Source organism: Echeneis naucrates, chromosome 8 (assembly GCF_900963305.1).
Source record: "Echeneis naucrates chromosome 8, fEcheNa1.1, whole genome shotgun sequence".
Lineage (NCBI taxonomy): Eukaryota > Metazoa > Chordata > Actinopteri > Carangiformes > Echeneidae > Echeneis > Echeneis naucrates.
This window is the reverse complement of record NC_042518.1, coordinates 300,932-325,834: the sequence shown is the minus strand read 5'-3', so window position 1 is coordinate 325,834 and position 24,903 is coordinate 300,932. Positions and strand designations below refer to the sequence as shown.

At 47.2% G+C, this 24,903-nt stretch overlaps 4 protein-coding genes and 1 pseudogene across 10 annotated transcripts in view; 4 read left to right on the top strand and 1 right to left on the bottom strand.

The window, feature by feature from the left end:
* Positions 1-24,903, bottom strand: part of LOC115048190 (zinc finger protein 260) — a 144,209-nt gene that overhangs the window by 114,110 nt on the left and 5,196 nt on the right. The window lies entirely within an intron of this gene.
* On the top strand, positions 1,235-5,392 carry LOC115048191 (keratin, type I cytoskeletal 13-like). 2 transcript variants are annotated; one of them, XM_029509529.1, is made up of 8 exons: positions 1,235-1,639; positions 2,768-3,753; positions 3,854-3,936; positions 4,011-4,167; positions 4,292-4,453; positions 4,536-4,661; positions 4,737-4,960; positions 5,047-5,392. In XM_029509529.1, exons 2-8 carry the CDS (start codon positions 3,301-3,303, stop codon positions 5,324-5,326), a joined length of 1,485 nt encoding a protein of 494 aa, XP_029365389.1. In that variant the 5' UTR covers positions 1,235-1,639; positions 2,768-3,300; the 3' UTR covers positions 5,327-5,392. The 2 variants fall into 2 exon arrangements, with proteins under 2 accessions (XP_029365389.1, XP_029365388.1); XM_029509528.1 differs by having other exon boundaries at positions 2,024-3,753.
* On the top strand, positions 6,406-9,427 carry LOC115048195 (keratin, type I cytoskeletal 13-like). Of its 6 annotated transcripts, XM_029509535.1 has the most exons (8): positions 6,406-6,859; positions 7,087-7,169; positions 7,311-7,467; positions 7,547-7,708; positions 7,854-7,979; positions 8,064-8,284; positions 8,757-8,820; positions 9,096-9,185. In XM_029509535.1, the coding sequence occupies exons 1-8, from the start codon at positions 6,470-6,472 to the stop codon at positions 9,168-9,170; spliced, it is 1,278 nt and encodes a 425-aa protein (XP_029365395.1). In that variant the 5' UTR covers positions 6,406-6,469; the 3' UTR covers positions 9,171-9,185. The 6 variants fall into 6 exon arrangements, with proteins under 6 accessions (XP_029365395.1, XP_029365394.1, XP_029365399.1 ...); XM_029509534.1 differs by lacking the exons at positions 8,757-8,820; positions 9,096-9,185 and adding an exon at positions 9,217-9,427 and having other exon boundaries at positions 8,064-8,275; XM_029509539.1 differs by lacking the exon at positions 9,096-9,185 and having other exon boundaries at positions 6,407-6,859; positions 8,064-8,275; positions 8,757-8,922.
* Positions 11,799-16,058, top strand: LOC115048196 (keratin, type I cytoskeletal 13-like). Its single transcript, XM_029509541.1, has 8 exons — positions 11,799-12,288; positions 12,699-12,781; positions 14,121-14,277; positions 14,543-14,704; positions 14,772-14,897; positions 14,986-15,060; positions 15,160-15,308; positions 15,706-16,058. The coding sequence occupies exons 1-8, from the start codon at positions 11,851-11,853 to the stop codon at positions 15,803-15,805; spliced, it is 1,290 nt and encodes a 429-aa protein (XP_029365401.1). The 5' UTR covers positions 11,799-11,850; the 3' UTR covers positions 15,806-16,058.
* On the top strand, positions 20,142-23,947 carry LOC115048197 (keratin, type I cytoskeletal 13-like; annotated as a pseudogene).

Here is a 24,903-nt window from a genome sequence, read left to right as displayed (position 1 = left end):
AAAGACACTAACTCACTGATCCTTCAGTCTGAGGCAGACTGTCGAACCAGCAGAGTCCTCAGATGGTTCTGGACTGACGGAGACTCTGAAGCTGAAACGTAAAACTGACCGTTAAATCTGCTAACGAAGCTCAGCAGTTAAATGTCATGATGTAGATCTGTCCGTCCCAGAAGTCCAGAACGCTGGTTCACCTTTAGACCACATGGCCCTTCAAACCAGTCTGTGGATGGAGTTAATGAAGTCATGGGCCTGAGAGGTGTAAAGGTCAAAGGTCAGACAGTCTGTAGAGACAAAGAGCCTCTGTATTCAACACAGAGTCCACATGAAGTCTGAAGTACGAGGACAGATATTTCTTGAAGCTGTTTTACAGGTTTGTTTAGAGTCTCATCACAGATAACAGATGACGAAATCAGCAGAGACAGAATCCTCCTGAAACTGCAGAAACTTACAGACCCAGATGCACATGTCAATCAAAGAGGCCATGCCTCAATAACACCTGAACAGGTGAGTCATTCTTCAGTTTGATTTCGTTTACTAAAGTTTGACAAATGAACCGACTGTTTCTGACCTGATTTCCATCTGAGCCTTGTCATCCCGCATCACCAACACTGGGAGCAAAATGCATGATGGGATAAAGGCTGCTCCTTCAGGAAGCATAAAAACATTCAGCCCCATGAGATGGACACAGAGAGTGTGTATGTGTGTTTTTATTGAAGGTTCTGTTCCAACAGGTCTGTGGGAAATACCAATGACAACATGCCTGAACACAACACACACAAACATTGTGTGAGGCACTTAGTGAATTCCAGTGAATCTTTGGCGTCGCTTTTAATCTGAGCTAATGAAACTGTTGCCATTCCAAAAACACTCCCAGTCGCAGAAAATCTGGATTGAACGAAATAAACATCACGTCATCAGTTTATTCCAAAAGGGAAGTTTTTTACTGTCAGCCTGCTGTGGTTTGAATAGAAAGAACAAATAAACGGACTGTCAGCTCCAGAAAATTGGCTGTAGATGAATAGAATAGATCAGTTGTCAGGCTCTATTGTGTGTGTGTCCTCAGTTGTGCAACATGTACCAGTTGCATTAAAATAATAAATGCTTTCTATCACAGTGAAGGAGGACATTCAGCTGAACTCCAGCTGAACGGCATCCGGACAATTTGATGAGTGACTGAAAGAGGCAGATTTATGTGAAGGAGTGGAGCCCGGCAGCAATGAAGGAAGAATTCAGGTGTCAACTCTTCGTCCTCAGGCTGAAGAAGACGAGCACGAAGACGAAGAACCTGCTGGTTTCAAAAACGCACCAGTTTCATGTGATCTTGTTCAAAATCTTCATGAAATACGACAACAGAAGATAAACGTGAGGTTTTTCTGATTCTTTGCTGTCAGGTGGATGAGCAGGTAGAAGCCCCGCCCACCACACCTGTAGCTACACAGATCATATCAGACCGCATCAAACAGCATGAGATGTTTAACACGAACAGATCAAAACGTCTCTGATGTGTTCATGCTTCTGAATCAAAAGTGTTTCTGCAGCTGCAGAGTCCACGTTTTCTTCTTGACCCCTCAGACCAGAACTTACTGATGTGTCACCTGGTTACCGTGACCGTGACGTGTTGGAGATGCAGAGGTCAAAGGTCAGAAGAGTCTGATTTTCTTTTCTCCAGAAATGTGAATTTTACAGTTGAGGAGAAAAATTTTTTCACGTTTGCTTTTTCTAAATTTTTAAAACGTCCAACTTCCATAATGTGACAGAGCGACACCTGTTGTTACCTGCAGACCACACTGGGTTATATAAGCCCCGCCCACTGAATCAGGTTGCGCCTGTTATTAACTACTGTGCTGCAGGCGGAGGTTTAGGTGAAGCTGATGATGAAGGGAATTTGATCCAGTTTAGCAGGTCCCTGGGTGTGTGTGTGTGTTGGGGGGGCGGGGTCACTACAGGTTATTTTCTGGACGAGCTCATGCTCATGTGTCTCTAGTCATAACACCCAAACCTTCCTCTAATCCTAATCCTGCAGAAACCTTTTCTACGGTGGCCTTGAGGGACAAACGTGACACTAAAATTCCCCAAAAGATTAAAAAAGTGATATGAATCATCTGTCAGAGCCAGAAGAGACAAGAAGGATAAAAAGCTGCTGTGACAAAGTGAAGAAGCTTTTCTGCTGAATGAGGAAGATTTTTATGGACGTCTCCATTTTTAGAGCTTTCAGAGCTTAGCTTCTTTAGCATCATTAGCTTTATTAGCTTCCTTAGCCCATGAAAGAAAAGTTGTCACTTGCTGCTGTACTACACATAAAGAGACTTGGAGCTGAACAATCTGCCCAGGTGCCTGATGGGGATTAAAAACATGTTCATCATTTTGACCTGTGCGGCAAATTCACACAACAAACACAAACACACTGGAAATAGCACAAGCAGTGATGGATGTTGTCGTTTGTGTGTAACGATTAAAAGGATGCAAGTCACACAAACAACAGTTGCGTTTGAGGGTGTTTTGTGAAGATGTAAATGTTAGTCGTCATGTCAGTCCTTCACCTTTGGATCGGAATCAAACATCCAGCCGAAATAAAATGATTATCTCTATGAATTTATGGGCGTGGGCGCTGCCTTGAGCAGTCGTTTCCCTCCGGGCGGCGTGACGGTGAGAAGAAAGTGCTACACCCAAACACAGAGCAGAAAAAACAGTTAACGGCAAAAGTTTTATAGAAATGTTTGAGCTGGATCCAACTGAGTAAGTCTGCTGATTCAGCTGCTGTCATCAGAGATGCAGGAACCCGACCTGGACCTTCGGTGTCTCTGCCACCAACTGGAGTCAATGAGGGGGGTTCATCAGGAGGGCCATACCTGCCCACTGGACAGTCCCACTACAGGAGCACCTCACCAGAGGGGACCAGACTTGGTCTGATTAGTCTGCATTTTGGAGACAGATTAAATCAGGTCCAGGTCTGAGGATCCTTGTGGATTTTCACTTTGAACTGACAGAGATCCTCCTGATCAAACAGGTGGATACTGGATGTTTGCGGTTTTCTCTAAGTGTCGTTGTCGTCTGGACTCGCCCAATTACACATTGACGAAGATCAGAAGGTGCCTGTTCAGGTGATGGGTGGGGTCCACCTTTCTCAGCACACCCACAGCTAATGAAGCTTCCCGCTCTGAGCCAAGAGGCTGTTAAACACGAAGAGGAGCCCCCCCATAAACTCATCGAACACTATAAAAAATCTGCCGCTCGCTCAGAGCGCTTCACTTCTTCGTCTCGGCTGAAGCAGAGCCTCATTTTCACCTCATCGCAGACATCATGGCCCTCTCCTACAGATACTCCAGCAGTGGTGGCGGCAGCAAGGGCAGCAGTCTCTCCATGTATGGAGGTGCTGGTGGCAGAACGGTCCGGATCTCCTCCGGCTCCTCTGGTGGCTCCCTCATGTCCATGTACGGCGGCGGCGGCAGTCGCGGTGGTGGTGGTGGAGCTGGCTATAGCTTCATGTTTAGCAGTGGAGGAGGTGGAGGTGGAGGTGCAGGTGCAGGTGCAGGATTCGGATTCGGTGGTGACGTGGACTTCTCTATCAATGACAAGGCCGCCATGCAGAACCTGAACGACCGTCTGGCTGCCTACCTGGAGAAGGTCCACATGCTTGAGGGAGCCAACGCTGAGCTGGAGCTGAGGATCAAAACGTTTCTGGAGAGTAAGACCGCCCCCTCATCCAGAGACTACAGTGCCTTCTTCGTCACCATTGCAGAGCTGCAGGGCAAGGTAGGCCTCAATGCCTCAATGACTCAATGACCTTTGACCTCTGAACACAAAGTTGCTGTTCCCTGTCTTCACTGCATCTTCTTCCTCTTCCGTCTTCCAGATCCTGGAAGCTACCAAGATCAACGGGGCCATCTACCTGTCCATCGATAATGCAAAGCTGGCGGCCGATGACTTCAGGGTCAAGTGAGTTAGAAACCTGCCAGTGATCGCCACAAGAAGTGTCTCCATCATCAGCTGAGCCTTTTTTTGTTTGTCAGGTATGAGAACGAGCTGGCCATGCGTCAGTCAGTGGAGGCCGACATCGCCGGACTGAGGAGAATCCTGGACGATCTGACTCTGGCCAGGACCGACCTGGAGATGCAGATCGAAGGTCTGAAGGAGGAGCTGATCTTCCTGAAGAAGAACCACGAGGAGGTGAGTGTCCTGATTCGACAGAGGAAGTGAGATAAAAAAAATCCAGTCTTAGTGAAACCAAGTTTGTTGGTGTCAGATGAAGGTTTTAGTCCTGAATCTGTGTCTCCTTGTCCCCGGTCTGCAGGAGCTGATGGCCATGAGAACTCAGATGAGTGGTCAGGTGAACGTGGAGGTGGACGCTCCTCCTCAGGAAGACCTGACCAGGATCATGGAGGAGATCAGAGAGCACTACGAGGCCGTTGCTGCAAAGAGCCGCAGAGAGCTGGAGTCCTGGTTCCAGTCCAAGGTGACAGTCTGAAGTGCTGTGGCTCTGGGGGGTCAGGTCCCGAGGTCCTCAGTTTCTCAGTTGTTGTCTTTTCTGTCAACAGATGGAGACTCTGAACAAAGAAGTCGCTGCCGGCACAGAAAGCGTCAAGATGTCCAAGTCGGAGCTCACAGACCTGAAACGAACTCTGCAGGGTCTGGAGATTGAGCTGCAGTCACAGCTCAGCATGGTGAGCACGATCTCCTTCCATCCTCTATCAACAGCTCGTCTCCCAAAACACTGAGCCCCCCTCCGTTCCCCACAGAAAGCCGGTGTGGAGGCGTCGCTGGCCGAGACTCAGAACCGGTACGCCATGCAGCTGGAAGGCTTCCAGAACCAGGTCCTGATGCTGGAGGAGCAGCTGGTGCAGCTGAGGGCCGACCTGGAGAGGCAGGGACAGGAGTACCAGACGCTGCTGGACATCAAGACCAGGCTGGAGTTGGAGATCGCCGAGTACAGGAGGCTGCTGGACGGAGAGGCATCCAGCAGGTGAGAGCAAAATGGAGCGACAAAGCCAATAAATTACCACAAGATCAACATTTTATTTTATTCTGATCATCATCTTTCTCCTGCAGAGTCTCATCCTCCTCCGCCTTTGGCAAGTCATCGTCTTTGGCCACGTCTGCATCCAGCAAGTCATCGTCTTTGGCCACGTCTGCATCCAGCAAGTCATCGTCTTTGGCCACGGCCGCCTCCAACAAGTCATCGTCCTCCTCGGCCACGGCCGCCTCCAGCAATTCTTCCTCGGCCAAGTCCTCCACCACCAACACCAAACAGATGATGATCACAGTCGTTGAGGAGCTGGTGGACGGGAGGGTGGTGAGCTCCAAGGAGACCATCACCGAGGTACCCTGAGCCCCGACAAGGAGAGGAAGTCCTCACTGCTTACAAAAAAATAAAAGTCTGCTGACGTGCTTCAAAATAAAAGTTGTCTCTTGTTTCTTTTTTTAAAAGTAAATAAGTTAATAATGAATGGCTGAGCTGAACAGATATCTCAACAATATTAACATCAAAATATATTACCATATTTTTAAAATGTGTTTCAACTACAAAAAATTAACTGAACAAAAACTGATGTTTTGAAAGTCTCCAACTTTAAAATTCAGGTCCATTTAATTTTCCAAAACTGTTTTACTGAAACACAAACGACCTCAAAGCTGAAGTCAGCTGATTAAAGGGTGTTACCATGACGAGCGCTGACGACCAGCCCGATAGTCAAAACACAAACTGGTTTTAGAGTCAGAGTGATTCTGAAAGCAACAGCAACTAAAAGAAAAACACATCCGAGTAAAGACAAACGGATCAGAATCTGAATTTAAAAAATAGATTGGACTGACCTTTGATCAGAGCTCTGTTTGTTTCTTGGCTACTAAATGGCTGTAGCTGACACAGTGACGGATTTTCTGAACCAGATTGATCTGGATCTTCATAAACTATTCAGAAACTATTTTGAGATGTGAAAAAAGCATTTGAATGGTTTGAGGCTCCACCAATTAAATGGAATGATTCATTAAAACATGAAAATAAACATCCACATAAATATATCATTGATGAAATTGGATCTTTTTCCACCAAACTTCAGACTGAAAGTCTCCATCACAGTGAGCTGCTCAGAGGCATTTCACTGTTTGGTTACACAACAAAAGGAGGGGGGTCTGCATGTTGTCTGTATGCTGGTCTGGACCTGCAGAGGAATCCAGCTGGAGACTGAAGAGGGTCGAGGGTTTGAAATGCAGATTAGTTCTGATTAGATCAGTTGTCAGAGAAGATAGCACAGTACAAACATTCAGATCTGCTGTTGAGCAACAGGCTGCCACTTTAAATTGCTGACATTCTTCGGGTGGGGGGGGGTCTCGGCTCTTTGTCATCAGGCCCTGAGGCCACTGGTGGGGGCCGGACACTCAACCACTTCCTCATTTTAAAGAGGCATAAAAGGAGCTGAGTTCAACCTCTGCTGCATTCCCTCCTCTCCATTCAGAGCAGGTAACCTCCTCCACCATGGCCTCCTACTCTCGCTCCGTCACCTTCTCCAGTGGAAACCGTCTCGGGTCCCTGAGGGCCCCCAGCGTGTACGGCGGCGCCGGAGGCTCCGGGGTCCGCATCTCCAGTATGAGTGCTCCCCGAAGCTTCTCTTCTGCATCTGCAGCCGGAGTCACCACAGCAGGCAGCTTCAACCTGGCTGACGCAATCGACATCTCCGACAACAAGAAGATGGCCATGCAGAACCTGAACGACCGGCTGGCGTCCTACCTGGACAAGGTCCGCAACCTGGAGAAGGCCAACGCCGATCTGGAGCTGAAGATCAGGCAATTCCTGGAGAATAAGACCAAACCCGAGGCCCACGACTGCACTGGCTTCAAGGCCGTCATCAGTGGCCTGCAGGACCAGGTGAGAGTCTGGAAACTGAGCTCATGTGAACAAAAGCTGTGTGTCCTCTGTCCTGACTCCTGCTGCAGTCAGGACACACCCAAACCAGACCAGACTCGGACTCCAGACCTGGTTTTGCATGAGAACAGTCAACCACTAAAAACCCTAAGAGGAAATTTGTCAGTAATGTCAAACAGGAACAGATTTTTCTTGAAGCCAAGTTAACTCAGAGCTCCTTCTGCTTCCAGATCTTAGACGCCACCCAGACTAATGGATCCCTGTACCTCGCCATTGATAACGCCAAACTGGCTGCTGACGACTTCAGGGTCAAGTGAGTGTTGGAATTCTGCAGTTTCAGAAACTGCAGCATTCATGTTTTTGTCTCTGTGGTATATTCAGATGGCTAGTTAGCTTAGCTTAGCATAAATCCTGGTTGGTTCAGTCAGCTGATGTGTGTGATGCTGCTGTGCAGGTATGAGAACGAGCTGGCCATGCGTCAGGGTGTGGAGGCCGACATTGTCGGGCTGAGGAGAGTTCTGGATGAGCTGACTCTGGGAAGGTCTGACCTGGAGATGCAGATCGAGGCTCTGAAGGATGAGCTGATCCAGCTCAAGAAGAACCACGAGGAGGTTGGCAGGAGGCCATTTTACACAATGACTGTTTCTCGTCATTACACTTCTTTGCTGATGTGGGCGTGTCTTCCTGCAGGACCTGCTGGTTCTCCGAGCCCACATGGGGGGTCAGGTCAACGTGGAGGTGGATGCCGCTCCTCAGCAGGACCTGTCTACCGTCATGGCCGGAATCAGAGAACACTACGAGACTGTGGCTGCCAAGAACCGCAGAGACCTGGAGTCCTGGTTCCAGGCCAAGGTGAGCCTATCACAGCAAAGCATTGTGGGAACCTGAAGGCAAAAGAATGAACAGTAATAAAGTTGATTTCATCTCCTTCAGTCCACAGGAAGTGTCTCTTCAGATGCTAAATCAGATGCTTTTCTCTCCTGTTTGGTCTTTTTAGTCTGATGAGCTCAACAAGGAGGTCGCAGTGAGCACAGAGTCTCTCCAGTCGTCTCGCTCTGAGGTCACGGAGGTCAAACGCTCTCTGCAGAGTCTGGAGATCGAGCTCCAGGCTCAGCTCAGCATGGTGGGTTTGGACCAGGTCCTGGTTTCTGCTCTGTTTGAATCATCAGTCTGTGAATCTTCTGACGCTGTTTCTTCTCCCCGTCAGAAAGCGTCTCTGGAGGGATCCCTCGCCGACACCCAGAGCAGATACGCTGCCATGTTGGCGAGCTACCAGAGACAGGTGTCCTCCCTGGAGGAGCAGCTGGCTCAGCTGAGGGCCGACCTGGAGAGGCAGGGACACGAGTACCAGATTCTGCTGGACACCAAAACCAGGCTGGAGATGGAGATCACCGAGTACAGGAGGCTGCTGGACGGAGAGCTGATGACGTGAGTCCAACGGTCTGCACTGGGATCAGAGAGGGATCAGAGAGGGATCAGGAGGGATCAGGAGGGATCAGGAGGGATCAGAGAGGGATCAGAGAGGGATCAGAGAGGGATCAGGAGGGATCAGGAGGGATCAGGAGGGATCAGAGAGGGATCAGAGAGGGATCAGGAGGGATCAGGAGGGATCAGGAGGGATCAGGAGGGATCAGAGAGGGATCAGAGAGGGATCAGGAGGGATCAGGAGGGATCAGGAGGGATCAGAGAGGGATCAGAGAGGGATCAGGAGGGATCAGGAGGGATCAGGAGGGATCAGAGAGGGATCAGAGAGGGATCAGGAGGGATCAGGAGGGATCAGAGAGGGATCAGAGAGGGATCAGGAGGGATCAGAGCTTTGTTCGTTACAATCAAATTTGGTAACTTAAATTTAAATATAATGTTGAAATGAACTGACCAGTTGTGTTGTGATACCCTGCAGTGCGTCCTCCACCACAACTCGTAAAGTTCTGATCGTCACTAAAGAAACTGTTGACGGTGAAGAAGTCACCTCCAAAACTGAGGAGAGACAGTGAGACGACAAGACGACACAACAGAAAAACAACCGTTCTCAGAAACGCACAAATAAAATGTCTGATGAACTGAAACGTGTGTGTGTCTGTTGACTTTGTCACCATCATTTGAATATTCAGACTGTGTGTGTTTACATGAACACATTTAAACATGAATAAACAGCAACAACAACAACATCCCAGACTGAAGCATCAAGAACCTGAATACTGATGAAAAGTATCTGCCGGTCCTGCTTCGGTGATCTCAGGTGGACAACAGCAGGAACTCCTCCAACTGCTCGTCCTCCCGCCGGGACAGCAGCCTCAGCAGCAGAAAGACTTAAAGCTCTGTGCTTTCCGATTTAAAAATAATTTACAAATTTTTTCATTAAATGTAAAAAAATGTATATTTACAACAGTTAAATCAACAAAAAGGAAGTTGGAGCTGGTAAAAATGAACATAATTGAAGAAAAGACTTCACAGCATGTTGCAGAGTTGTGGCGCCATCTTGAGGCCTCAAGCTTCCAGCTGCTTAATCCTCTGATTCAGTTTTCTTTTCATCCTTCAGATCAACGTCACTTCTGAAGGAAGTCCTCTCCACCAATTAGACAGAATATGAACGTCTGTATTCTGAAACCGAAATAAAAATGTCTGACATTGTTTGTGTGGCTCCAGTTTCAGTTTTACTGACCAATCAGATGCTTTACATTTATTTGATTAAATCTAAGACAGTTTTTAATCTACTGCAGAATGTTTATGGATTGTTTAACCTGAAATTAAACTGAGAAATATACAGCTCTTTCTCAGCTACACAAATAAAACACATGAAAACCTCGACTCTGATAAACTACTCTGACTGAGGAAGAAACACGTTTCATTGACTCAGAAGAGTAGCAGAGACATCATTTCACCACCAAGAGGCAGCCAAGAAGTGAAATGTGTCCAGGAGCCTCCAGGAGAGATTAAAAACACTCAGTTTATGATTTTATTTGATATGAATGAGTCACAGTTCTTGTTGTTCTGAGGTTTATTACTATTATTCATCTCAGTATGGAGCTTTTTGTATTTATTGTCATTTATTTTAATGTTTGGTAAATAATGGAAAACTTTCTTACAAATCCTCTCTTTAGCACTTTCAGTTACTCTGATATGTGCTGAACAAATAAAATAAAAGTACCTCATTTAACGTATTGACTTGAGCGAGCTCAGTGATGTGAAAATTGCTCCGATAAATAAAAAAAACTGGGCATGTGCTTTTTTAATAAAAATACTTTTTTAAAACAACCAGCTGTTCATATAATGCAATGTCTGGAAATGTCGGAGTTAACTTTGGGTCTAAACTTTTTTAACAGAGCTGAAGGATTCGTCAGAGTGAAATGTGTGTGAACAGATTCTGAAATATTCACTTACAATTCATCATCGTCTTATTAAAGGTGTCAGGCTGCTGTTTGCTGACTTTTGGAATCGAGTTCTGCAGGTAGATGTTTTTTTGCACAGCTCACACACCTGTACAGGACAATCAATCTGTGTTTTGGCCGCTGATCTAAGCCGGACCAGGTTTTCAGAGACCAGCTGAGTCTCTTGTTTGCTTCTTGACAGCTTGGCTTCTCAAGCCAAGCTGTCATCAGCTTGTCAAGCTGTGACACTTCAAATTGGCAGCGAGCCACAGAGCACACAAGGTCAGGAAACGGGTGTAGAAACAGGTTTGGTCACCCCGAGCGTTGGGGGGAGTCGATTTGATTAGTTCTCTGTGTGGATTGTTCCGGGCCATGGCGATGAAAGACAAGCCTCTGTGAGAAGGACTGAGCTTTGACAAAGGCTGGAATGAGGCGAGGTGAAGCTGTTCACACAGAGGTAACTGAATGGAGAGAGATAAACAAAGAAAACAATCAGCACTGATACCACCGAGAGGGGGGGAAATCAGGTTAAAGGTCTGAGAGTGGAGGAGTCAGACCGTACTGCAGTCTATGGGAAAATGTCCCTCCTCCTCCTCAGTAAACGTTTATGGTCTCAGTCTCTAGTTTCCAGTCTTCAACACAACATGAGGTTCATCCATCTTCTCCTCTGATCTGTTTCTGGAGCCAATCCCAGCTCACTCTGGGCGAGGGGCGGGGTCAGCCTGGACAGGTCTCCAGTCCATCACAGAGACAGACAGACCAATGGACAGTTTAGAGTCCCCAGTGAACCCAAACATGCTTTTTAAATGATGCTCCCATCTAGAGGAGATTGGGGGGCGGGCTACTGACACGACTCCACTGAAAATCTACGATTGCTGGAAGGTCCATGTTACTGCTCTATAATAATAATGATAATAACCTTAGAGTGAGACTCAGGAAGTTTATCCATGATGATGATGAAGAGGATGTTTTTGTTTGAGCCATGAAAAACAACCAACACCAAACATCAGCACTCTTCTTACTGTATGTTAGTTTCTTTGGTTTCAGCAGAAACTTTACAACCATCAGACAGTTTTTATCTTCTTGTCTCTGATTCCCTGAAAGTGATTCATCTGTGTCTCTTGTTTAATTCATTTCTGCCTAAATACTGGTTCTGATTTCGCCCTGCTGGTTCCTTGTCGCCTCAGAAAACTTTGTCAACAGACACAAAGAGAAGAAAGTTGTCTTTGTGTGTGATTGTAGATTGATGTGTGGCTTTATAGGCCTCCGTTAACTTCAACCGGCTGTCGGTGCCAAACTCACTGACATTTAAACAGGTTCTCTCCACTGACTTCTGCTTTCTGCTGCCTGTTGTAACAGCTTCACTTTAACTCAGACCAAAGGTTGAACAGAGCCTAGAGGTTCAGCAAACCTTCCTTTGTCAACAAGCCCTTCACTGTCACACAGGCAATCATGTTTGAAGGTTGCATTTTTCCCTGACCATCCCCTGCCACGCCTGCTTCCTACCACACCTGCCATCCAGGTATTTGCTGAGTGACTGACAGCTGGGACTGCAGAGGTTTAAATAGGAGGCTGTCCCGCAGCTCTTCACTCTCCTCTCTCTCCAGCAGATAGGCAGCATCCACCATGAGCTTCTCAGTCAACTCCTCCAGAACCCTCAGGGCCTCCATGGGCACCTCCGGCGGCTCCCTGAGTGGTCTGGGCAGCAGCAGGCGGATCTCCTCCGTCAGGTTAGGCAGTGTTTATGGTGGCGGAGGAGGCTCCAGCGTCTGCATCTCCTCGGCCACCATGGGCAGCCGCCTCAGTGCCAGCCATGGTGGCGGCCACTCCTCCTCCTTCAGCTGTGGCGTCTCCAGCATGGACGACTGTCTCATCGGCAACGAGAAGTTCGCCATGCAGAACCTGAATGACCGTCTGGCCACATACCTGGCTAAGGTCCACTCTCTGGAGAAGGCCAATGCTGAGCTGGAGCTGAAGATCAAGCAGTTTGTGGAAAACAAGGTTGGGCCGACCACCAGAGACTACAGCGCCTACTTTGCTACCATCTCTGACATCACTGGCAAGGTAAACCGTCCTCTTCCTCAGAGGGGACGTGCAGCAGAAAAATCATGTTTTGCTGGAATTAATAAAATCAAAGTTTAGAAACAGGAAATAAAGTCAAAATTTAACCTGAAAAGTGATTGAAGCAATAAAGTTTCTTTCAAACTTTATATCTTCAACACAGACGTGTCTGTGATTTTGCCAAAATTAATCAAACGTCAAAGTAGAATTTAGATTTTTATTTCTTTTTATTCCTCCTCCATCATGTCTCTTTTCTTTCCTCCCTCCTGCACTTTTTGTTTCACTGGAAAAAAAAAACAAGTGACAAATTTTTATGGATTTTATAGACTTGATTGAATTGATTGAAGTGAAAAACAAGAATATTAATGTAAATCACGACTCTAACTGACTTAAGATGGACACTCTGTCTCCAGATTCAAGACGCCATCCGGGTGAATGGAGCCGTCCACCTCAGCGTCGATAACGCCCGCCTGGCTGCCGACGACTTCAGAATCAAGTGAGTCCAAACCCCCCCCCCTTTTATAGACATATCAGACCACATTAGACTGTATCCAACCGGAACAGGCCTGATCAGACATGACTGTACGTGAAGGTGTGAAAAACAGTGAAGGAAACCACAGCAACATGTTTACATGGAAACAATAAAATGTTCCACTGATAACAAGTTGGACAGAGTTCAAGTGCCACTATGCAGCTGAACAGCGTCTCAGCATCACAAACCTGTTTCTCCTGAAAAGGCTGCTTTTTGTTGACAGATCATCACCTGTTAACATTTCTGATGGACTGAACTGGTCTGAGGGGGTCTGAGGGGGTCTGAGGGGGTCTGAGGGGTACTGGGGGGTTCTGAGGGGGTCTGAGGGGGTCTGAGGGGTACTGGGGGATTCTGAGGGGTACTGGGGGTTCTGAGGGGGTCTGAGGGGTACTGGGGGGTCTGAGGGGGTCTGAGGGGTACTGGGGGGTTCTGAGGGGGTCTGGGGGGGTACTGGGGGGGTCTGAGGGGTACTGGGGGGGTCTGAGGGGGTCTGAGAGGGTCTGAGGGGGTCTGAGGGGTACTGGGGGATTCTGAGGGGTACTGGGGGGTTCTGAGGGGGTCTGGGGGGGTCTGAGGGGTACTGGGGGGGTCTGAGGGGGTCTGAGGGGTACTGGGGGGGTCTGAGGGGGTCTGAGAGGGTCTGAGGGGGTCTGAGGGGTACTGGGGGATTCTGAGGGGTACTGGGGGGTTCTGAGGGGGTCTGGGGGGGTCTGAGGGGGTCTGAGGGGTACTGGGGGGTTCTGAGGGGTTCTGAGGGGTACTGGGGGGGTCTGAGGGGGTCTGGGGGGGTCTGAGGGGGTCTGAGGGGTACTGGGGGGTTCTGAGGGGTTCTGAGGGGTACTGGGGGGGTCTGAGGGGGTCTGAGGGGTACTGGGTGGTTCTGAGGGGGTCTGGGGGGTCTGAGGGGTCTGAGGGGTACTGGGGGGTTCTGAGGGGTACTGGGGGGGTCTGAGGGGGTCTGAGGGGGTCTGAGGGGTACTGGGGGGGGTCTGAGGGGGTCTGGGGGGGTCTGAGGGTAGGTTAAGTTGACTCACATGCTAAAGAGCTGAAAACACTTTATATTTGTATTTGAACATATTGATTTGAAATTATTGTTAATGACACTTTTTTACATTTTACCCTGAAATTTATATGACACAGAAAAATTAAACAGTTTAAATGTGAAAATATATCAACAGTTTTCAGAAGTCATGTGAAGAATTCACATTTAAAAAGAATATTCAGCTGCATGACACCAACCTGACAGTTTATGCTGTTGTGTAGTTGTTGTGTTAGTTTTAGTCTCCTCCGTCCTGTCCTGCAGGTATGAGAACGAGCTGGCCATGCGTCAGTCAGTGGAGGCCGACATCGCCGGACTGAGGAGAGTCCTGGACGAGCTGACTCTGGCCAGGACCGACCTGGAGATGCAGATCGAAGGTCTGAAGGAGGAGCTGATCTTCCTGAAGAAGAACCACGAGGAGGTGAAGGACTTTCCCAAACAACCCATTTAACAGCAGCAGTGACGATGACCAGTTCAGACTAACTAACCAAAGACACACTCTGAATGTTTCCTGATTTTCCTGATAAAAACTGAGTAAAGCAGAAAGGTTCCTCTCATGTGTTTGGTGGCTCTGCAGCTGATCTGAAGTTTAAGGAGTTTCATTAAGCAGAACCAGCTGCTGTAGCGCCCTCTAAAGTCTGGACTGTTTCTCCAGCTGGATCTCACAGATGTTGAATGATTTACAGGAGCTGCTGGCCATGCGGGCTCAGATGAGCGGTCAGGTCAGCGTGGAGGTGGACGCCGCTCCAGCAGAAGACCTCAGCAAGGTCTTGGCTGAGATCAGGGAGCACTACGAGGCCATTACCGCCAAGAATCAGAGGGAGCTGGAGAACTGGTTCCAGGCCAAGGTGATCGTCCACAGTCATCGGTTTAGCATGTTGTGTTTCCCCATGTAACCTTGAACTGTGTGTGCAGTCGGAGGCCATGACCAAAGAGGTGGTCACTCAGACCACCACCCTGCAGACGTCCAGGACAGAGGTCAAAGAGGTCAAGCGGACACTGCAGTCTCTGGAGGTCGAGCTGCAGTCCATGCTGGGCTTGGTGAGGGTCACGTGACATTTGTTACAAAAGTGTCTTTTCTCAACAGTGGCAGCCTTTTATTCTGACAGTCTCTGTGTTTCCTGGGCAGAAAGCGTCACTGGAGGCGTCTTTGATGGAGACTCAGAACCGGTACGCCATGCAGCTCTCAGGATACCAGATGCAGGTGAGTCAGTCCCACCTGGTTTCTCTGATCCTCCAGAGCTGAAGGAACAATTCTCAGACTGAACGGGGATGTCATCGCCTTCTTCTTCTTCATCTGCAGGTCAGCAGCATGGAGGAGCAGCTGGTGCAGCTGAGGGCCGACCTGGAGAGGCAGGGACAGGAGTACCAGACGCTGCTGGACATCAAGACCAGGCTGGAGTTGGAGATCGCCGAGTACAGGAGGCTGTTGGACGGAGAGGCATCCAGCAGGTGAGGGGACAAGTATTGTACTGAAGTCTATGGGAAAATGTCCCTCCTCCTCCCTGATTAATTTATGGTCTCAGTCTTCAACACAACATGTTTTTCATTTTTAGATGATCCACTTATAGGGAAACAAACCAGGAAGTAGGGAATGGGTTAGGGGGCTGGGCCACTGAGTGACTGACAGCCTGTAACACCCAATCAGGATTGCGAGTACAGACCTTAATGAAAACTGTCAGTTCAGCAACCTGAGAAATTAAGAGAATAAAATAAATGATGATTACCTAAATTCTTTCAGACTCAGGAAATAAACGGAAAACAAACCATAAGAGGTTTACTGGGTAAAAATAATGATAGTGATAATTCAAGAACTGTAACTAACCCCTGTTCTCTGATTGGTCGACAGTGTCAGCAGCTCCTCGTCCACCACGACCAGGCGGGTAGTGACAGTGGTGGAGGAGGTGGTTGATGGGAAGGTGGTATCCTCCACTACCTCCAAGCTTTGAGCCACCACACAAGACGAATCAGCTGAGAGTCATCATCGTCAACTTCATCACCAATGTTCATGAGAGAACCTGACTCAGTCAATAAAGAGAGTGTGTGTATCACTTTAACCTGAAGCCCCGCCTCCATTAAAACAGGAAGTAATGTTATATCATAATCCAGATTTTATTATAGAGGAATTCAAAATTATCCTTCATCTGTGTTCAGGTTTCACTGCCATGAAAATAAAGATCTGATTCAACAATCATAATATCATTATCATCACCATTTTCTTTAGTTTTTTTTCTGTCAGTAATAAAATACTCAGATAGAAAATATGAAAGCTTGTTCTGATAATAAAGTCTCAGATAGTCTCAGACATCCGCCCACCTGAGAACTACAGTGGCCCAGAAGAGTCAACACAATGTGGATAACAGAGTATTAAATATAACCAGAGAAACCAACACCACCACATCTACACTTCCTGTCTCCTGGGTGGGTGTGGCCACCACCTTCAGTGGTGACCTCTAGTCGGATGATTTTCGGTCAGCCATCTTGTTCTTTTGAAACCAGTAGTTACAACATTAGGAGGCCTGCTCTGAACATGTCTGTGAGCCGTCCCTTCAGGTCCTTGGGTCCGGAGGGCCTTCCCGTCTTGTTCTTTGTCTTTGCTTGAGGTCTTGTGAGTTTCTGGAGGGAAAACTACAGTCTCAGAGCTGTGGATTCTGAGTGTCCCTGAGTGAAGCTGCTGCCCCCTGCGATGGTCCCGACCTTTTGGCCTTCGGGTCCATGCTCTAGTTTCATTCATGAGTTGTCCCTGCTTCATGAGGATTTAAAGCCAGGGGTGTTTTGGCAGCTGCAGCAGATCGGCAGGCTGCTTCATGCTTGCCATCAGAAAAGCAATTTCCCTTCATCAGAGGAGAGAAGCTTCCTCTCGGCCCTCTGGGCTTCATTCCTAATTGTACCTGCACATTAGAAACTAATTCTACTCTTTTCACACCTCTTTAGGAGACACTGCATGATGGGAATTCAAAGGTGTTAGTTTTCTCACACAAAATATATTGTTTCTATTAACGTTTCTGCAGGATCTGCCTGTTTGTTGCGTTTAGTGTACTGATGAATTAAGTCAGTCTGAAGCTGTCTATGGAAGCCTGGAGGAGACACTAAATCCTCTGTTAGTAGCTTTTGCTTTATGGGACCAAAATGGCTCATATTGCCACATTGTGAATTTTGAAGCAATAAGATATTCATCTTCATCATTTTATCAATCTGTCAATCACACAGTGATCACACCCCTTAATGTGAACCCTTGTTTTTGGTCCACTTTGGAGACCTTAACAGTCTTGAAAGTCTTGACCTCCAACTGAACTTCAGCCTTCAAAATCAAAATGTAAAAGCAGCTAACTTACTTTTGATAAATGACACTGTATGATGTGATCTAATAATGAACGTTGGTTGTTGTTTTAGCTTGCAGCAGTGTGGCAGCTTCCCAGAAACTTCAGTAAACGCTGAATGCAGTTTCATTAATCTGTAGCCACACCCCCACAAATCCCCCCAGGCGTCCTGCTTTGATTTCACCCAAAAACTGAGCGACCTGTCAGCTGCTCTGAGGGAGGAGGTAGTGGACAACTGCTAAAAGCTCTGACTTTACCAAAGAAGTTAAAAATTACTTCACACCACAGCAGGCCCCTCGTTGACTGGATTATTAGTCATTCCCAACCAGGTCTGGAGATTAAAGGGAACCTGCAGGTCTTCCACAGACCACCAGAGTCCAGCACTGAGTCAGTCTCATCCACAGCAGAACTGTTCTGGTCTCTGCAGATCAGATCTTTCTTCATGATGACTGAGGGGGGATTCAGAGAACTCAGCTGTTTCCTGTTTGGCTTGGTTGAGTGATGGATGATTGGTGAGCTGTGAGTCAGACCCCAAGCAGCTGAGGGTGATGTCAAAGAGGCAGCGTCCATCGTTATTCAGTGGATTATCAGCACATCTTCACGAGACCGCAGAGAGAGCTACCTCACTTCAGGAAACATTTGTTGTTTGGTTAACAAATGTTTCCTGAAGTGAGGTAGCTCTCTCTGCGGCTCCATCACAGGTTTGAATGTGTCGTACATTGACTAAATTACCCAGAGAGAGCCAGCAGGAGGTCATTCTAACCAGATCCGACGAGCCTGTTGCTGCTCGTACAGTTTGGAGTTTCCAGCACTAAGTGAATCGTTTTGTTTTTTGGGAAAATAAATAAATGTCGTCTACAGTGTCTTTATTTCACTTTGGACATTTTGAGTTGAATCATGTTTTACTGAAACCTGTGCTGCCTGATCTGAGCCAGAGGCTGTGACTCCCGTCACCTTCAGTCTAAAGCCGTGTTGAAGGCTCCTCTCCTGATCGGCTGTTGGTCTCTGTTGTGACTTGGAGAGAAATAACAAGTTATATCTCCTGGGATTTGGTGACTGACTGACAGTTTAATGAGCTTAAGCCTCATTCAGAGCTGAGGTGTGGTCACCGTTCAGGGTGGAGGGCACCAACAACTGGAGGAGGAAGGAGCCATGAGTAATTCAAATTGAATCTACAGATCCTTCTAACTGTTGCTCACCCACTGACCCCCTTTTGGGGGAACATCTCCATCGCAGCTGACTGGACTCTGGATCCATGATGTTTGACGTCCATGATCTGAACCTGGACTTTGGATCATGTGCTTTGGACATGGCTCAGGGCCCGGTCTTGATACAGTCCTGGTGCCTCATTTATAAATAGTCTAAATTATCAGGCTGGTCTTGGAACTTTGGACTTGAGGTGTACAAAGTGATATTTCATTATATTATACACCTTCAGCTGAATGTCCTTCAATAATCTGCATTATATCAACTGATGACCAAACTTGAGCTTCACAACGTTTTATCTTCAGAAGCAAACAGCAGCTCTGCGTCCTTCAGAAGACTGAACGTGCCCTAATGTGAACAAGGTTTCTGATCAAATCCAGGTTGAACCAAAGTGAGTCAGAAAGAGAGGAATTGGCTCGCGGCCTCTACCTGCAGCTATTGAAGTTCAAGTTCTATTAATACATACATACCTGCAGGTTGGCAAGCAGGGACACATTCACCTGCAAATCATTGCTGTCACTCAGCGTCAGGGATGAATTGTGGCCATCAATCATCCCTTCATTCCTCCAGCATACAGCTCTGCCAACTCAGCAGATTAACACAGGTTCAACCCAGAACCAGGCAGCACCCAGGCAGGATCCAGGCAGGACCCCGACAGGACCCAGGCAGGACCCAGACAGGACCCAGGCAGGACCCAGACAGGACCCAGGCAGGATCCAGGCAGGATCCAGGCAGGACCCAGGCAGGACCCAGACAGGACCCAGACAGGACCCAGGCAGGACCCAGACAGGACCCAGGCAGGACCCTGGCAGGACCCAGACAGCTCCCAGGCAGGACCCAGACAGGACCCCGACAGGACCCAGACAGGACCCAGGCAGGACCCAGGCAGGACCCAGGCAGGATCCAGGCAGCTCCCAGGCAGGACCCAGACAGGACCCAGGCAGGACCCAGGCAGGACCCCGACAGGACCCAGGCAGGACCCAGGCAGGATCCAGGCAGGACCCCGACAGGACCCAGGCAGGACCCAGGCAGGACCCAGACAAGACCAAGGCAGGACCCAGACAAGACCCAGCTTGAATTTGCAGTCTGAGTCTGAGTTAAGGGCAAATAAGATAACAAACTGCTGCTCCTGATAAAGTGTTCATCTTCCTCCAAAAAACGTTAATTAACACACACACTGCAGCATATCAGGTCTTCTTTTTTGGCTCCCTTTATCAGCCAACGGCATTTTCCCACAGCGAGCTCCTGAGGGACGCCTTGACAGGTGATAGGTGAGCTCTTGGTGCCAGGGGGTGTTTGAGCTGCCAGCAGGGACAGGTACATTGCTCACGGGAGGTTACACAACAACCCAGATGGGCAGCAAAGTGACACAACTTCAACTGCACAAACATCACACTTCAATCTGACACTTTTCACTTCCTGATTCAGATCATTGATTGCTGATTGGGAGGACTTTAAAGTGATCAGGAGTCTCTCTGCACTGAATTTGCACCGAGTCCTGCAAGAGGAGCCCTCATGTGCTGACAGAGACACGTCACAGTAAAAAATACTTCCTGTAGTCGGTGTCACAATAAAAGTACATAATACAGACATGTCCCTGTGAAACTGACCTGCAGAGGGTCCAGAGGTGAGATGAGAAATAGAAGTACCAGAATTTCACCTGAGCACTACTGTCATAATTCCATTAGGTGAGGCTGCTTGGCCCCGCCCCTCACCTGCGGCACCTGAGCAGCTTTAAAAGGGCCCAGCTGATCCACATCGCCTCACTTCTCTCCTTTCCTGTTCCCTCCACTGGAGAAGACAGACCAACGGACACCTCCCTCCTTCACTCCAACCTCAGAACCATGTTCTCCACTTTATCCTCACGGAGCTCCATGATAGGCGGTGGTGGCAGTATGGGACGTGGAGGCTTTGGTGGAGGCATGAGCGCATTCAGCATGGCAGGAGGAGCAGGAGGCAGTGGCGTCAGGGTCTCTCAGGCCAACAGGTGCTACTCCGTTGGGGGCGGTGGTGGAGGATTTGGATCAGGTGCAGGTTATGGTGGTGGAGCAGGTGGAGGTTTTGGTGGAGCCGGAGGATTTGGCGGGGGGGGTGGCAATGGATGACAGCCTCATTGGCAACGAGAAGTTCACCATGCAGAATCTGAACGACCGTCTGGCCACATACCTGAGCAAGGTGGCAGAGCTGGAGAAGGCCAACGCTGAGCTGGAGCTGAAGATCCGGCAGTTTGTGGAAAACAAGGTCGGCCCGACCACCAGAGACTACAGCGCCTACTTTGCTACCATCGCAGAGCTGCATGGCAAGGTGAGTGAGAGGGGTATTCTGGGAGTTCAGTGTGACCTCTGCAATTTCTGTTGTGGTCCAAGTCCTGATGGGTCAGCTGTTGAGTTAGCAACACAGCGAAAAACAACTCTGGCGGACAACACCTGCCAGAGTGACGATAATTAATAATTTAACTGTCTAAAGAAAAATATACAATATCTCATGAAACATGAATTAACAGATAATTTCTCCGTACATACAAATGATTTCTTACTAGCTTGAATTAAAATGTCTTGAAAGTTACTTATCTCATGTTAAAGTTTACTTTCTGAAAACAAGACAATTGTCCTGGCTTAATTAAAACATTCTTCGAGATGAAATATAAATCATTCATCAAATCTAAATAAATAAAATACACAGGAAAAACTATCGACACTAAATCCTGAACATTTGATTTTGCTGGAAAACATAATGAATTATCATATAGTTCATTTATAATAAAACATAAATAACTCATGACATGAAGAGTAAATTAAAAGGACTTTCATGGGCAGCTTTTATGCTCCCATTGATTTTAAAAAAACAGGTGGACCACAATTGCCTGAGTGATCCAGGTGACACTGAACCAGAAGTTCCTGTCTGTGATTGGAGTCACGTAGGTGGGAGTAGCCCAGCACAGTAGAACACTGACCAATCAGCTTCAAGTCAGAGGGGATGTAATGATGCTGATGATGCGCCTGTTCCTGTTATCTGATGTTCTCAGCTCCAAGATGCCATCATCGCCAAGGGAACCGTCATTCTGAGCATTGACAACGCCAAACTGGCTCAGGATGATTTCAGACTCAAGTCAGTCCCTTTGTCCTCTTTTCTACTTCCTGTTTGTCTGTTTCCTCCACTAAACTTCACACCAATAAAATCTCCAGTAAAAACTTAAAAGGCAGATTTCAGGGTCAGAGTTCACAGTGGTTGTCTCCATTCCAGCAGCCGGAGCCACCCCTGCTGGAAGCCCAGGGAACTGCAGCTAAATTCACTGGAAATATAAACAAAAAAACACCCTGAGCGGAAATATTCTGATTAAATTATAAGAACAATCAGTTTAGAGTCAATCGAAAGTGTTGTTGAAGTAAACCCCCCAAAAAAAGGTTATTCTGTATTTGTGCAGATTTATAGGGCAAGTAAAAATAATGAAATAATACATTTAAGCTTTATTGTGAGAGTTAATATTTGACTACACTTAAATTATTTTTGTATTTCACAGTTTAATCACCTTCTTGGCCACAGATATAGAAGCAGGCCACACTGCTTTCAGCTTTAAGGTCAAGGTTTCTTGTTTTTCTGCAGGTTTGAGAATGAGCTGGCCATGCGTCAGTCAGTAGAGGCAGACATTGCCGGCCTCAAGATGCTAATGGGCGAGCTGGGCGTGGCCAAGACCGACCTCAGCATGCAGATCGAAAGCCTGAAGGAGGAGCTGGAGACCATGAAGAAAAACCACGAGGAGGTGACGCCATCTTTTCTCACACTGAGGCCGAGCTCACATTCATTTGGTTTATGCTAATAATTTATTTTACATATAAGTTTATACATCTTAGCACTGTTAGGAAGATAATATTAGCATTTTCCAAATAAACTGATTGAGTTTGTAACGGTAAAGGCAGAAGGTGGGAAAACGTTAAAACTAGGGTCAGTCCAGATCTGGTGTCATGACACGTGTGGTTCAATCGGTGGCTCTGCAGGATCTGATGGCCATGAGAACTCAGATGAGTGGTCAGGTGAACGTGGAGGTGGAAGCTGCTCCTCAGGAAGACCTGACCAAGGTCATTGAGGAGATCAGAGAGCACTACGAGGCCGTTGCTGCAAAGAGCCGCAGAGAGCTGGAGTCCTGGTTCCAGTCCAAGGTGAGCAGGTAGCCGAGCTGTTGAAGCGGATCAGACTGGATGTTTCAGACAGTCATGTATGTTGTTGCTCCTCCCAGTCTGAAGCCCTGAACCAGGAGGTGTCCACCACAGAGACAACGCTGAAGTCCACGACCTCGGAGGTGAAGGACGTGAAGAGTCAGCTTCAGGCTCTGGAGATTGAGCTCCAGTCCCAGCTCAGCATGGTGAGACCAGCGAGAAACAACAGTGACTCCAATTTATTTTAGACTAGACTGATATCCAGTTCTCTGGACTATACTCAGGTTTGAATGGTTTAACTGCTATTTAGTTTATTGTCTGTGTTTTCTTGGTTTGTTTGTTTACTGATGGTTTCATCAAATCAGTCACTGGGTCAAATTTAATCTATAAGAATGAGGCTGACCCAGAGTCCAGAACCTGCTGCTCCTGAATCTGGAGAAACACGATTTAACATCTCAAAGGTCTTATCAGGTTCAGAGACAGAAGTCTCGATTGTCTTGATTAATCAAACTTGAGTTTAAAAAAAAAAACAACAACAAAAAAAAAACCTCTCCATGAAGTTGGACATCTGAGAGGTAAGGGTGCAGGTCCAGAACCACACATATTACACCTCAGTTTATTCCCCAATAACTTTAAGGCTTGGGTTGTTCAAAAGAAACAGGGCAATTAAATGGCCAAACAATCAATAATAAGCAATAAAAGTAAAAAAAAAAAAAAAAAAAACAATAATATTGGTTTGTTGAGTCCACTGTCTCCATCTCCCTATAGAAAGCGTCTCTTGAAGCATCACTAAATGAAATCCAGAGGCGCTATGCTATGCAACTGAACGGGTACCAGATGCAGGTAAGTGGTTCAAACCTCTGAGGTCACTTTAAGGTCAGATAACACCACAAAGGCATCAGCACTGAGACAAACCCACCTGTGACTGCAGGTCAGCAGCATGGAGGAGCAGCTGGTCCAGCTGAGGGCCGACCTGGAGAGGCAGGGACAGGAGTACCAGACGCTGCTGGACATCAAGACCAGGCTGGAGTTGGAGATCGCCGAGTACAGGAGGCTGCTGGACGGAGAGGGAGCCGGGTCAGGATATGTACAGACTCAGTCCATATAAACCAGGAGAGACAGAAAACTTAAGCAGACCAGTTCTCACCTTCACCTTCTGTCTCCATCCCTCAGGTCTGCATCCTCCTCCTCCTCCATCACCACCACCACCATCACCACAAAAGAAGTGAAAGCCCAATAATCCGGAGACCGATCACTTCTGTCTGACCCAGGTGTTCTTCACTTTCCTCTGCTGCACCAGGAGCGGTCCCAGACTCTGGGACTGCTGGGAGGCACTTCAATTTCCTTGATCATGTTGGTCAAGGTCAACTTCCTCGCCGCTTCAAGTAATAAAAGTCTAAACTCAGTAAAACATGTCTGAATGCTTCTTATTCATTTAGGCTCCCAGAGCTTTCAGCCACATCTGCTGAGTTCCTTCTCAGTCAGAAACAATGACAGCGTTGCCAAGGAAACAGTGTTAGGGTGAGGCTGAGGGCTGTGACTTTTCTGTTTAATTACTGTTCCATTATACAAAAACTATTAAACTAATCTGCTGAGAGTCTCGTCTCTAATGGGTTCAGTTCCTCTCTCCTGATTGGCTGACTGACCTGTTCGATTCCTGAAACACAAAAATAACTTCTTATGGTTATCAACATTTCCAAACATCATGATATTTCATCTCGTTAAGACAAGATGTTAACATGATTGAAGATACTGATCAGTTGTTTCACACAATTTAAAAATAAAATACTGAACTAAATCATGTCCAACAACAAAAATGTCTCCAGAGAAAAACGCATAAGTGTCGTCACAAACAACCAGAACCAGGCGAGTCATTAGTTTCTTTAATAATTCTTCTTCCAGTACAAGATGCTGCATCACCTCTTGTCTTTTTGCTGTCATTTTTAATAACTTTATTAATTTTTTTAAGAATGACATTATCAATAGAAGACTTGTACACAGTGAGCGATCGGGGGGGTTTGGTCCTGTTGTAGTTGGAATGGTTTTCATTTTTCTGCTACAAAACAAATGAGCCGATTATCAAACAGAAAATCACTGTGAAGTGTCCTGATCAATCAATACTGGTCAGTAACATATCAAAATATCAGATTCTTAACAAAACAGTAAACAAGTCTGCCTGCAAGTACCCAAACTGTAAGTCAAATACTAGTAAACAGCAAGTACCCAAAAACAAGTACTTTGTTGGCAAAAGGCTGAAATATAATTTTACTGTAAAGGGACCAGGAATAGGACCAAGACCAGGACCAGAAACATGTCTGTTTAACATATGTTTCCTGAACTCAACTCAAGTTCAGATGATCTAGAAAC